General features: G+C 46.6%; 1 protein-coding gene across 2 annotated transcripts in view; it reads right to left on the reverse strand.

Annotated features, from left to right (window-relative positions):
- Positions 1–218: 218 nt before the first annotated feature.
- The window catches only part of LRP1 (LDL receptor related protein 1), a 1,298,976-nt gene continuing 1,284,228 nt past the window's right edge, over positions 219–14,966 (reverse strand). For both annotated transcript variants that reach the window (XM_085654639.1, XM_085654638.1), the window contains exon 89: positions 219–5,139. In XM_085654639.1, the coding sequence (XP_085510765.1) occupies positions 5,002–5,139 (138 nt within the window). In that variant the 3' untranslated portion in view covers positions 219–5,001. The remainder of the gene's footprint in view (positions 5,140–14,966) is intronic.

The following is a 14,966-nucleotide window of genomic DNA, read 5'->3' on the forward strand; positions in this document are numbered from 1 at the left end:
TTGCTGAACTCTAAACTTTTCAAGTAGATGCAGGGTAAAGCCCAAACATTGCAAGAATAAAATCAAGTTTAAAGTCAAAACAATGTTACCTCCACCACTGTTGGTTACCCATACACGCCAGTATACAACAGTAAAAGCACACAACATTTTTGGTTTGCAAAGTAAATTAAAATGGTTGAATATCCAGACCTTTCAATCAAGAGGCAGGCAGCCAGCACTTCTATTTTTTACACTTTTATTTATAACAATATTCTGTGTTATTTAAGTTGTAAAGTAATCCAACAAAACAAAAATATTAAAACGTTTCTTTTAAAATTACCTGCCTCGCCTTCCTCCACAAAATAGAAAAAAAGGATTGAGACATGCTATTAAAAAAGCTATCTTCAGTTCTGTTTTTTCCTGAAATGTCTTAATGGAGAAAAAAAGCAGAACAATGGCACTTTGACAGAAACAAAGTTAGCTCAGGAGAAGGGTGTGAGGAATACTGTTTAAAAACACTGAGGGAAGCGAAGAGAGAATACACTGTCTTGTTCATTCTGTCTCCCCCTCATCATGGTGAGACAAGTGCTGCAAAAAAGTTTTTTTTAAGTGTCCCCATCCCCAAAATGAATTACTTTAAAGTGACTGGCAATTTCTCCCCTCACCCAAATAAAAATAATAAAAGAAAAAAACAGGCAGAGAGTTAAGTGATGCAGTTTAGGATAAGGTTTGATTCCAAATGAGACCTGCTGAGGATGCTCTATGTGTAAAGTGGAAATGCAAATTAATATGAAGATTTGCTTGTTGGTTATCTTATTTAAGGGAGGGTGGTACTGTGGTGGGGATTTTGGAATACCTGTAGGGAAAGCAGTCCTCAAACAAAACATTTTTCAAAGAGAATTGTTACCCTTCTGTTCCTTGTGGATATGCAATTCGGCTTAAAGATTCTCACCTTTTAAAATATAATGAGACATCAGGCAGTAGCCACCAGCCAACGACATGACAATTTAAGCTTCACCAATGGGCACCCTGAGCACTGTCCTGCTTTAATGTATCCCTCTTGCAAATCCTTCATGTTTGAAAACTGTACTAAATTAATGACTTAATATTGGAGTGGTAGAGACAGAGAACATACCAGAAAGGCTTCCTGATCCAAAGAAAGACTACCATGGGAACACTGGACGCCTCCTAAATATATTACATATATTGTTTCTCTAGAAATTCAGAGAGATGGCCATATTTCCTATTTACTACAAAGCAGCTGTAGTTGTCTACTATTCCTCCGATGAGTGAGATGTAAGATTTAGAGAAGAATATCTAGGGTACTTCATTGCAAAGTGCAGACTGCAGCACATTCCACTTAGAGAGTTAGGCTAGTTACGGTCTGCCCTTGGGGCCCTCCTCTATCATACAAGAGTGTGTGGGGGGCAGGGGGGCGGAGGGAACAACAACATACAAATCTATTATGTTTGTGATGTATTATGAGGGACCTCAAAGTGACTAGGTAAATGCTTCAGTTTTAATGCAATAAAAGATAAGAAAAAAACTAGAAGCTGAATTCAATAATACTGCAAAATGAAGAGGCAAAGCTTTGCCACTACTAAGGTTTACACTAAGAGTAAACATAATTTTGGGGCAGGTTGGTGGAGGAACAGTATATGATGTCTGTCACCAATGTGTGTGAGAGAAAGGGGAGGACATAAAAAGGGTGTCTTATAATGTTAATTTTTTCATGTGTGTATTAAAATGGATAAAAGTGTGAAAAATATTCATGTCCTACTGCACCAGTGATACAACTACAGAGAAAAGTAAACAGGTAATTAAGACTGTTGATGAAGCCAGAGTTTGTAAAGGGAGAGTGTGTGAAAACAGAAGATTTCTTGTGATGATTTTCAGATCAACCTTTGTCAAACTAAGCACAAAATCAAGAACCTTAAAGGTAAAGAGAGGATAATAGAGTTATATCTTACAAAAAGTAGATGTCAGAATAGCCAGATGAGCTATCATCCTGGCAGAAATCCATCACCTAGACCATCAACAACTTGGGATGATCAGCAGTATCACAGTAGAATGGTACCAGAATGCCCTGAAGTCTCTTCTGGAAGGATTGAGAGAGAGCAGACACTAGTTCTGTATAGGGAAGTGCATAACAAGAGATGGCTTACCCAAATAGAGGAAGCCAGAGAGAAGAGACACCTATGAATTTGCTCCAAGCATCTAATGGCTCCACTAAGAGTGACCCTGGACTCCGCTGGGGCTTGGATAATATGTGCTTCCTCTTGAAAAGAAGGTTAGATCACTCCAGTCATGGACCTCTTTAGGTTGAGGATGCCTCCCTATACAGCATACCGCATTTACAGAGTTCAGTACTGAGTACAGACACACCACACGTTAACTTGATTCCCAACTCAATAGCAGCTTAGCAACCTTTAATGAGATGACACATTTTGAGCAATGTTAAAGTCCTGAAACCTTCTGAGGACTCAAGGACTCAAAACTACTTTCTGTATACTCAAAAGGTTGCCATTTTAAATGAGACAAGTTGGTGCTGCAGGGCATCGGTATCTTTGGTGTCACATGGCACCTAATCTACTGAATTTGAAGGTTCCCCAGTTCAGTGACTAATCCAAGGAAGAACCTACAGTTATCATACAGCCACTCGGAAGTCAGAAAATTATGTCCCAGTATTGCAACATATTTTCTAAATATAGGCTAACTTTTCTTTAGTTCGACATATCGAACTTTACTGAAACGGAGTAATTTAGATTTGTTAGCAGGAATTCAAAATAGCACACAACGTGTTTTTCAATTCTTCTGGTTTGGGATAATGAGATTATGGGAATCAGGATGATAGACTCACACAGGATGATTTGCTTATAGGGAATACATTAAGAGAGACGAGCATTAAAATAATCAGAGTCTGCAATCAACACCACGCTCTCTGGGAGGTATTGGTGAAAAGTTAACACCAGGCCACAGCTTTCAAAAATGACTACTGGTGGTAATCTGACCTAAAGAAAGTAAACAGGATTAATTTGATTTTAGCGACAAAAAAAAAGTATTAATTGATTTAGTGGATACTAGTGGTTTGGGGTCATCTTAGGGAGAAAGTGATAAAAGGGGGGGGGGGGGGGAGACATTAGTGATTTAACTAATTCCTCTCAAATAAACTGACAGATTAGTCAAATTTTACTAACAAAAATGCCCAAATTGCTTCCACTCTGTTCGAAGACTGCTGACCCAACAAGTGAATAAACTAATCTAATTTAGTGCATGGACATCTTGCTCCAAAAGGAGGTCCCAACAACTTCCATGGAATGATTTGTAGAAAATATGCAAAGTAAAATTTAGATTAGTAGAGGAATACACAAACATGAAGGCGGGAGAGGGGTTGACAAGTGTAGGGCTAGGTGGGGGGGGGGATACACAATAGACAGTAGGGAAAACAATAACAAAGAGCCCAAACATGCCATCACATTCCTGTCCATGAAAGGACAATATTAAGGCAAATTCACACACTAGGTTTGTGGACCCATTCTGGAGCCCTGAGAAAATGGTAGCCCACACGCACTAGAATGGCCCCGTTTCAAAACATTCGATTAATCATAAACGGAATAACTCTACTCCTCTCAAGTCTGTCAGCTAACTGACTTGAAGCACTCGATGGAGGAAGCTTGGTCTAAAAGATTCTTTTAGAATTGATGGTATGCCTACGGAGGCATTAATGCTTCTTGCAGTTGTTGGGAGGAAAGGGTTGTCTCGTTCCCAGCAGGCCTGGCAATCTATGGGGTCTGGAATGTTTCAGGGCTCTTGTTCCCCAACCCAACATAACACTGGACTGCAGCCTCACCTCAACAATTTCTGCCACCATGAAAACAGCTCATGATTCTTCTTAAAAACAGAAGGTACAACTTTAACATTTCATATAATAATTTGTTCATTCTTTAAAATGTGCAAAAAACAAAGAAAAGCATTAAAAAGAAATCTGCCATTAGGATTTTCTGGACCGTACCATTAAAACCGCATTACTAAAAATTTGGTACCGTATAAATGTAATTTGTACGGGAGCTGCACATTAGGGAAGGGGTTCTGGGCCCACTGTTCGCTATTGGTAGAAGGTAACAAAATATAACAGTCAGGCCACACTCCCTTTGAATGCCTCTTTTTTCATAATCTCCTTCTCTGAGGCCACTCTCCAGATCTGTACCTTACAGGTAGACCTGAGGGCTAGAGATTTCTGTGCAGGCTATCAAACAGTCTGTGTCACAGGGCTTGCAGAGCTACTGCCTGCACATGTGCTGTGGCCAGAGGTGAAACATCACTCACATTGGGCTGCTTCTTAGCTACAATATCATTTTCCACTCTTTGCTCTTAAATTGAGAGAAGTGGTTATGCTCCACCTGCCTCCGATCACCTGAGGCCCCATAGCCCTGTCCATCTATGAATGAAGGAATATTTTCTTTATGAAAAAAGACAATATATTACTTTTTACTGCAGCTAACCACACCCTTGCACACAAGAGAGAACCCCCCCAAGAATGGACCCAAGTCTAGCTTTCAGACAGACTTTTCTTTTAACTAGCAAAGCCTGGCTGAAACTGGAACGTACTACAACAAAGCAAGAGGAATGCAAGACTCCATTCTAAGATCATCTCCAGTGTCAAAAAGGGGTAGCAGATCAGTTCATGCTGTACATAGGGGCAGGCTTAGTGAGAAAGCAAACTCTACAAAAATGTTGGCAATTCTACATTTCCGAAATGTAACGTTAAAAATGTATGCCCCCACAATCCTTTCTGCGTTCCCTAACCGTTCTCTTGGACTCCGAGAGACCGTCTGCATAAGTTCCAGCAGCACGCAGAGGCAAAAAAGTCAGCATAGAATCCGAAAAAAATATCAAAGAAAATATAATACTGAGATCACATATATAAAAGTTGTCCTTCATTTGTACACTTTGTACAGTGTTCGGTTTGTCTTTTTTTTCAGTTCCTTTTCCAGTACACATCCAGCACTCTGGAGCTTTGTTCTATGCTAAGGGATCCCCCAGGTCATCATCTCCTCTTGAAAGCAGTTCCCGCTTCTCATCTGTGCTTGCCAAAGAGTTCCGGCTGTTTTGGGCTCCCATGTACAGCGTGGCATAGACCGGGTTGGTGAAATTGGTGGGCTGCAGGGAGGTAGGCAGAGGGGAAACAAGAAAAGAGAACAGGATTAGGAGAATAAGTTACAATTTTAACACTGACCGATGTAAAACAGGTTGAGATGAACCTGGATCATGCCCATCACAAACTTGTTGTTTTTATGGAAATTGAAAACACCCTATGGCACCATAAAATTTACCTCATGCATTAATCATTAAGTTTTGCCACCCCTATGTGATAGGCCTTTGTTCACCCAGTCATTTATGCTCCCCTCTTGTACTTTCAGTCACCATCTGACCACGAGCACAGATAGCTTTCTGTGCTTTCAAGCTACAACCATGCTTCCTTTCTATCAGTCTCCACTTATACTCCCAATATTACCATGTGCTCGCATTGACACCATTTGTAGCTAGAGCCGGCCAATATAATAGTATCCCACAATTTCTTTAAACCCCCAAAAATGTTACCAGACACATGATATCTTTGACTTATAGAAATACTACCCCTGAGCCAAACACAACATGTCTGTGTATCTGAAAGCTAATTAGCCTGAGCCAAAATGATGAGCTGAAACTTAACTGATGCGGTCATACCATCCTGAATGTCACACTTTCCATTCCTGTGCTCTCAATTTCCACCTGGGCTAATTAACCTATTCTAACATCAGTGTCTGTGCTGCTACTTGAGACGTATATCCTTTGCAGTGGCTTGAAAGACTTGCAGCCAACAGAACTTCAGCCCAACTTGTAAAATGTAAAAGGCTTAGTGTGAGGCTGTTTGGAGAGCAGATCAGATAACTTTGCATGAGTGATACAAATAATGTGTGTGCGTGATAAGTGTGTATCTACAGTAAGAGTCACAGCATGCTATGGTACAAACTGGTTAAATGTAGCATTTCATGAAAAGAACTGCAGTAACAATCCATAATCGTTGCACATGGTAGCCATCTTCAGATTCTTTTTTCTGTTTGTATTCTTAGTTAGAAGTCCTGTCGATGGTTATTTAGATAACTACGGTAAATCTCTTCCCCACCTGTTTGTTTTTCTCGCAGGGTGGGTCGCATGTGAATCCAGAAAATTCTTCAAGCTGCAAAACTACTCCTACTGGTAAGTAACCATTTCGTTTTGCCACGTGAATCCTTTGCTGGATTCACATGCTGTGCATCAGATTACGTAGAGGTTTTTCCTGTCTTGGGGAGGTTGTGGTAAGAGGAAGACTTTGCAAACAGGTGTTGGAGTGCTTCCTTATTCATTTGTATGTTCACACAGTTATGCTTTGTGAACGTGTATGGTGATTCCCATGTAGCTGCTGCACATAGTGTCTATGGGCACATTGGCCATAAATGCCAGGGTTGCTCCCTTCTTTCTTGTGGAGTGAGCTGTTGGCTGTGCTGTTAATTTCCTATTAGCAGTGGCAGATCCTGTGTGCGTAGGCCACAAACAATTGTTTTGATTTTCGCGTTTGTTCTATTCTTTGTAAGTAGTAAAGTAGTGCCCTCCTTACATCCTGGGTATGGAGGCATTTTTCTCCCTTAGTCTTTGGGTATTTGAAGAAGACCGGGAGTAGGATATTTTGGTCTAAGTGGTATTTGGATTCCACTTTTGGCAGGAACTGTGGGTTTGTTTTTAAAATTACCTTGTCCTTATCTATTTGCATGTATGGTTCCTGTATGGTTAATGCTTGTAACTTGCTTACTCTCCGTAAGGATATTATGGCAATGAGAAAGGTAGTCTTTAAGGCGATATGTTTGAGTTCTGCCTTATGCATGGGCTCAAATGGTTTTGTCGAACAAGTTGCTTACCTTCACTAACGATATATCTGTAAGAAACATAGGTTAGTTATAGATTCTTTACCTTAGAATTACCCCCAGGCGTCAGATTGGATCCAGAAAGTTTTTTGCCAGCAGTACCCCTGTGCGTCGGAAAGGTGGCGTTGGTCGATTCCACGTTCATCGTCGGCGTCGTGGTCGCCAGGATGACGTCGCGGTAGCTACATACACGCCGCCCTCGCATGCTGACGTCAGTTCTGTACATGACTTTCCACGCCAGAAGCGCAGAGCAATGCAAGACACTGACCACTGGTGCACAAAACTAGGGCCCAGAAAGGAAGTCCTTAACCCTAGAAGTCAGTTTGCAGAACGGGGAGGATGGGTGGGGCAGTAAGGAATCTATAACTAACCTATGTTTCTTAAAGATACATCGGTAAATAACTTGTTCATCTGAAGGAAACGGTTAGTTATAGGTTCCTTACCTTAGAATAGATACTCCAGCAATACCAACCCCGGGGTGGGACTGCGAACCAAGTTCACACCAGAAAGTCCTGGAGAACAGAACAGCCAAAGAAGCGGTCTCTCCAGACTTGGCAGTCTAGGCAGTAGTGTTTGGTGAATGTGTGCATCGATGCCCACGTAGCTGCCGGACACATGTCATGTAGGGGGACTCCTCATCCCAAAGCAGTGTTAGCTGCCGTTGCCCTGGTGGAATGGGCGCGCAGCCCCAATGGAGGCTTCTTCTTTGCCAGAGAGTAGCAGGCTTTCATGCACAGAACAACCGACCTGGAGATGGTCCGTTTGTGCATGGTCCAACCTTTCTTAGCACCCACGTAACCAACAAAGAGCTGGTCGTCCACCCGGAATTGTTTGGTGCGATCCAAGTAGATGGAAAGCGCACATTTTGGATCCAGACGGTGGAGCCTCTCTACCTCTTTTGAAGGATGCAGAGGCAGAAAGAAGGTGGGCAAAGTGATGGTTTGGCCAATGTGGAAAGAAGTAACCACCTTGGAAAGAAAGGAAGGTCTAGTTCTCAGGACAACCTTCTCCAGATGGACAGCCAGAAAGGGAGGCTTGAAAGAAAGAGCTTGCAGCTCACTCACCTTGCGCGCAGAGGTGATGGCCACCTGAAAGGCAGTTTTCAAAGTGAGAAGTCTGAGAGGACAGTTATGTAGCGGCTCAAAGGGAGCGCACATGAGGAAGTTGAGAACCAAGTTCAAGTACCACTGAGGCATTACGAATGGAACGGGGGGAAAAGATTAGTAATGCCCTTAAGGATTCTATTTAAAACGGGGGACTTGAAAAGAGAAGGCTGATCAGGAAGCCTAAGATAGACTGAAATGGACATGAGGTAGCCCTTTAGAATGCCAAGAGCAGAGCCCTGCTGGGACAAAGAAAGGAGGAACAAGAGAACCTCAGAAAGAGGGGTAGAAAGGGGATTCACAGCCTTTGCTGCGTACCATGCCACAAATTTGTTCCATCTGCAGGCATATACCGTCTTAGTGGCGGGACGCCTGGCTGCCAACATAACATCGCAGACTTCGGGAGGCAGGTCAAACGACGTCAACTGACGCCGCTCAATCTCCACGCAAGGAGATGGAGGCTGGACAGGTTCGGGTGGAGGACCGCACCCTGCTAATGCGACAGAAGATCCTCCCGAAGAGGCAGTCTGATTTGAGGATCGATGGCCATGTTGAGTAGCTCGGGCTACCAGACTCTTCTTGCACAATCCGGAGCCACAAAAATGACTTGGGCCTGGTCACGCTTGATCTTCAACACTCTTGGCAGAAGTGGTATAGGCGGAAAGGCGTATAGAAGACAGCAACGCCATATGTGACAAAATGTTTTGCCTAGGAAATTCCAACGTGCAGAACTGCTGACATTGCGCGTGCTCTTCAGTGGCAAATAGATCTAACCAAGGCTCTCCCCACTGCTGAAAGACACCTTGCACTACCTCTGAGTGATGACGCCATTCGTGATCCATCATGCACCTGCGGCTGAATTTGTCCACCCTGGCGTTCAGAGAGTCTGCCAGGTGTTGAAACACCAGGAATATGCCCTGATGTTCCAGCCATGTCCAGAGACGGAGGGCCTCATGACAGAGTCCACGACCCCACCCGCCTTGTTTGTTGCAGTACCACATGGTGGTGGTGTTGTCCGTGATCACCTGCACTATTCTTCCCTGGACTGAGGGAAGGAATGCCTTGAGTGCAAGACGAACCGCCCGAGGGCTCCAGGAGGGCAATGTGCAGCCCGGACTCCGCCAGAGACCAGAGGCCTCTGATTTCCGCCTCCCCCATGTGGCCGCCCCATCGCAGAAGTGATGCATGGGTCACCACTGTGAACTCTGGTTGAGGAAGGGAGAGGGATCTGCCGTCAACACAATCCTGGTTCGTAAGCCACCACTGCAAATGGTGTGCAGTGCCCTCCGAAATCTGAATGCAATCGGACAGATTCCCCTGATGTTGTGCCCACTGGAACTTCAGGTCCCACTGCAGAGCCCGCATATGCCATCTGGCATGGTCCACCAGCAGGATGCAGGAGGATAAACGTGAAACTGCGTCCTGTCCAGACCCGCTCCGATGAAAAGGAGCTTCTGAAAGGGGGTCAGGTGTGACTTTGGTACGTTAATGGAGAACCCCAGTGAATGCAGGAGGTCGGCGGTAGGCTGGAGGTGGGAGACAACAGCCTGGGGCGAGCCAGCCTTTAACAGCCAGTCGGAGATAGGGGAAGACTGGAACCCCTGATCTGCGCAGATGAGCTGTGACCACCGCCATCACTTTCGTGAACACCCGAGGGACGCTGGTAAGGCCAAAGGGAGCACGGTAAACTGAAAGTGCTCGTAGCCTACCGTGAACCGCAGGTAACGCCGTTGGGCCGGCAGGACGAGTATGTGAAAGTAAGTGTCCTGCAAGTCCAACACTCCCATCTAGTCTCCAGGGTCGAGAGCAGACAAGACCTGAGCGAGCGTCTACATTTTGAACTTCTTCTGGAGGAAGCGATTGACGTTCCTGAGATCCAAGATAGGACGCAGGCCTCTGTCCTTCTTGGGTACCAGAAAGTAGTGGGAATAGCAACCACAACCTATTTCTGGGGCCGGAAGGCGCTTGATGGCTCCCGTGTTCAAGAGTGCCGAAACGTCCTGTTGGAGAAGGGCCAGATGATACTCCGCCATGCGATGGTACTGAGGTGGCATGGATGGAGGGGTAGTCTGGAGGGAAGGGAGTAGTCCCTTCGGACTATTTGCAAAACCCACCTGTCCAACGTGATGGTGCACCAGTGGGGGAGGTGATGGCGATTCCTGCTGCCCACTGGTGATTGATGGCCCTGAAAGGTCAGACCAGGAGGGTTTGGGGGCTGCTGCAGAGGGGGCTGTGGTGGACTGGCCCGCCCGCTGGCCCCCAAAACCACAGAGCTGGTTCCCACGTCCCCGGCCGCGCTGAAGCTGAACAGCTTGCACCGGCCTGTGGCCCTGGATGGGACGAGGCGGGCACCGGCGAAAGGGCAGACTGCGCAGGGCGGGTGGTGGGGAGGCCCGAGGACCTGGAGGTAGCCCGATAGTCCTTAAAGCGTTCTAGCGCTTTGTCTGCCTTGTCGCCGAAAAGACGACGGCCATCAAAAGGCATGTCCATAAGGGTGGAATGGACATCCCCTTAAAAACTAGTTGACTGCAACCAGGCATAGCATCAAAGGGCTACTGACGTGGAAATCGTCCTGCCTAGTGTGTCGGCGGTATCCAGCCCACAGCGGATGGTAAACTTCGCTGCGAATATCCCCTCAGCAACCGCACAGGAGCACGGCCCGGGCCTCCTCCGGGCACTGGGGCAGCACCTGCGCTACTGTATTCCACACAGAGTGGGTATAATGGCCCAACAGACATGCGGTGTTTACCGACCGCAGTCCCAAGCTGAAGGAAGAAAACATTTTCTTTCCAAGGTGGTCCAGCTTTTTGGATTCCCTATCGGGTGGTGTGTTAGGGAATGCACCTTTGGATGTGGAGGCTTGAACCACCAAGCTCTCAGGGGTGGGGTGTTGGGAGAGGAAAGTGGGGTCGCCCGGGGCCTGGCGGTGGCGTCGGGCAGTCATCCAGTCCACAGGTGCCCCTGTGTTGGGCCTGGACGAGGTGCCCAAAAGGATGTCCGTGAGTGCTTTAATAAACGGCAGCAGGAGCTTCGAAGAGCTCGCTACTGGTTGAAGGACCTCTGTCAGGAGGTTAATCCTGACCACCACCGTAGGTAGCTCGAGGTGGAGAGCCTCGGCCGCCCTACGCAACAATACTGCGTTTGACGCTCCCTCCTCTGTAGCAACGGTAGGAGGAGACAATATGCCAAGGTCTGGTGAGGTATCCAGAACACTGGCTTCCCCCATTCATCTCTCAGTCCTGCTCATCAGTCAACTGGTCGGTTAAAGGGTCCCCAGACCCCTCCCAGTCCTCCTCACCCTCCCCTGGCTGCCAATCTGGTCTCAAAGAGCCAGGGTAACACAGGGGCTCAAAAGTACCAGTTGGCGTCTGATCCGGCGTTGGTTGACGCCGGTCCGAGACTGTGTCTACCCCGAGGTGGAGGCCGGGGTCGATGTCGGCAGGGGACACAGCCGACGCCGGTTGAGGACGTGGTGCTGGTGGATCCAAGCCTGGATCCAAGGGGACCCTGCGGTGCTGAGGCCGAAGCCAGCGGCGGCGAAGACCCAGGGCCCCCAGCCGAGGCTGCGGGGACCGAAGGCGCGGTGGCGGAGTCGGGCTGCCTAAAGATGGCATGTATCGCTTCGTAGAAACTCCGAAGCTGGGCAGGGGTCGCACGGGTCCTGGAAAGGGAGGGAAACCCGAAGTTGACCCAGCTGGCTGCGCACGTGGAGCCACGGGAGGGGCACCACCTGCATCCCTTGTCGGACGGGGAGAAGGCGAAGAGCGATGACGCTTCTTCGACTTCTTCTTGTGCTTCGACTTACCTGACCCCGAGTGCGAAGACTTAGATGAAGAATGGTGTTGGATCCGCGACTGGTCCCTCGACCTCCTCCGTGACCAGGACCTAGAGCGATGCAGAGACGACTGCTGGGCCTCGAGTAGCTTTCGGAACCACTGCCGCAAAGACTTCGGGCCAAGGTCCGGCAGTCAGAGCACGACTTGGGGTCGTGGTCGCGCTCAAGGCAATAGAGGCACACGCGGTGCGGGTCTGTTACCTACATCAGTCGGTTACAGGAACAGCAGGCCTTGAATCCGGGTATCCCTCGTGCACTAGGAGTCGATGGACTCAAAAGACAAATTTGACAAAAGTCGAGAAAAAAGTCAGTCAAAAAGTGACTGGAGGTACCGTTCCCTCCGGATCTGCGCTTGCTGGCACGGAAAAAGAAAGAACCGACGCCAGCTCGCGAGGGGCGGCCTCTATGTAGCTACCGCAACGTCATCCCGGCGACCACAACACCAACCATGAACGAGGAGTCGACCGACGCCACCTTACAACGCACAGGTGTACTGCTGACGGAAAACTTTCCGGATCCAGTCTAATGCCTGGGGGTAATTCTAAGGTAAGGAATCCATAACTAACTGTTTCATTCAGATATTAGTTGCGTGAGCACTTTATTTAGACTCCACATGGGCACTGAGCAGTCCTAAGCAATTATTTTTTATCCTTCTAGGAATCGTTTGATGACAGGCCTTGTGAAGAAGCTTTTGCATGCTCTTCCCCTGGTGTATGCTACGATAGCAGCGAGGTTCACCTTTATGCTTGAGTAGTTAATGTGGCTGTCTAGGAGATGAGTTAGATAGGTGGTAACGGTTTCTTGTGTGGTGATTGAATTTATGTGGTAATTAGCTGTTCCCCTGGAGGTTTATTGCTTCCATTTTGCGGCATAGCATTTTCTTGGAGTTTGCTTTCTTGCCTCCTTTAGGATTTCCATTGTTCGTTAAGGTACGTTGAGGGGGCCAAACTCTATGTATTCAGGTGCCAGGCCGTTAGTTGTAGCGTCTTAGGCTCCGGGTGGAAGATTTGGCCCTATTGCATTGTCAATAGGTCTTTGTATGTTTTGATCTTGATCTTCCTTCCCCTGGACAGTTCTAACAGGTTTGAGTACCATGTCTGTCTTGGTCATTGCGGGGCAATGAGAATTAGGTTTGTTCCTAGTTGTCTTGTCTTTTCTAGCTCTCTTTGGATTAGGGGTATTGGAGGAAAAATGTATGCAAATGTCCCTGACCAGTTTAGCGACCGGCATTCCCCCTTGACAGGTGGTGTGGAAACCTTGAGGCAAAGAACTGGCATTCCTTGCTCTGTATTGTTGCAAACCGGTCTATCACTGGTGTTCCCCAGAGATTGAAGATGTACTGTACTGTTTTGTGGTTCAGCTCCCATTCATGGGAACAGTGGTTCTGTCTACTAAGCTGATCTGCAGTCGTGTTGTTTACACCTGGTAGATGTACTGTTTGCAAACTGATCGCTTGGGATACTGCTCATAGCCAGATTTCCTGTGCCAGCTTGCTTAGTGGGAAAGATTTTGTACCTCCCTGTTAGTTGAGGTAGAACATGGTGTTGTCTGTGTGGATCAACACAGTTTTCCCCTGAATGTGTTTCTGGAACGCTTTCAGTGCTAGAACACAGTTTTCATTTCTTATTAGTTGATGTGTTTTATGTAATCCTGTTTGTTCCATTGACCACGTACTTTCAGCTGCTTGAGGTGCGCTCCCCACCCGCTGAGGGATGCGTCTGTGGTGATTGCCATAGAAGGAGTTGGGGTCCTGAAAGGTCTGTCTTGTGCTATGTTGCTGGATGCCCACCATTGTATTTCTGCTTGCAGCCTGTGTGTAACAACCACTAGATCCTCCCTGTGGCTTGGGACCAGTTGTTGGTCAGCCATTCTTGAAATGGGCACATGTGTAGGTAGGTGTGAGAAATGAGAGGTATGCATGATGCCATCATGTAAGTTTCATGACCCTCCTCACTGTTAGAGACTGACCCTTAGGGTAGAGTGATTTATTGCCCGTTTTCTCTTCTGTGTCGGGTACGGCTGCGCGTTTCTTGAGTTTAGTCTTGCACCTAGGAAAGTCTTTTCTCTTTCTGGCTTTGTGGTTGACTTCTTGTGGTTTATAGAAAAACCTAGATATTGTAGCGTGGGTATAGTTGTTTGAATGTGCTTGATGCATTTCTGTTTTGTGTTTGCCCTTATGAGCCAGTTGTCCAGGTAGGGGTAAACTTGTATCCCTTCTCTTCTTAGGTGTGCCGCCACTGTGGCTAGGCACTTGGTGAAAACCCTTGGTGCTGACTTGATTCCGAAAGGGAGTACCTTGAACTGTGTAGGAACCGTAGATATTTTCTGTGTTTTTTGCTCATAGGAATGTGTAAGTAGGCGCCTTTGAGGTCTATTGCTGCTATGTAATCTTCCTTTTGGATTTGGTGAATTATTTCTTGTAGCGTAGCCATTTTGAAGTGTTGTGTTAAGATGAACTTGTTTATGAACCTTAGGTCCAGGATTGGTCTTAGTGATAGGTCCTGTTTGGGAACTAGGAAGTATGGTGAATAGTTTCCTTGAAAACGTCTGGTTCTGGTACTAATTCTATTGCTTGTTTTTGCAGTAGTTCCTTTATTTCCAAATTTAACTGTACGAGTTGTTTTTGGTGGGTTTGCAGGTGGTGTCTTTGTTAGTTCTATGCAATACCTATATTTCCCCAGATTTAATATCCAATTGTCTGTTGTGATTTTTTGCCACTGTTTGAAGAATTGTGATATTCTTCCCCCCAATGGTGTTTGATGTGGGTCCTCTTGTACTTGGGAGTCAATTCGAGCAGTTGTCTATTCCTCTAGAGGGCTGGCCTTTGCCCCTGCCTCTTCCTCGAAAGGGCTGCTTGGGTTGTTGTTGCCAACCTTGGTATCCTTTTTGTTGGCCTGTTTGTAGTCTGTTCCCTTGGCTTTGTTTCTGTTGTAACATTTGCTGTCCTTGGCCAAATGCACCTCTTCCTGTGGGTTTTCTGTTGTTGAACCCACCTCCTTTGAAGGTACCTCTTTGCTGCAGGCCGCCCATCGCTATGGCTGTTTCATTGTCCTTTTTGATTTGTTGGAGGGATTCGTCTACCTCCTTCCCAAATAGTGCATCCCCTGT

This window comes from Triturus cristatus, chromosome 4_1 (assembly GCF_964204655.1).
Source record: "Triturus cristatus chromosome 4_1, aTriCri1.1, whole genome shotgun sequence".
Taxonomy (NCBI): domain Eukaryota; kingdom Metazoa; phylum Chordata; class Amphibia; order Caudata; family Salamandridae; genus Triturus; species Triturus cristatus.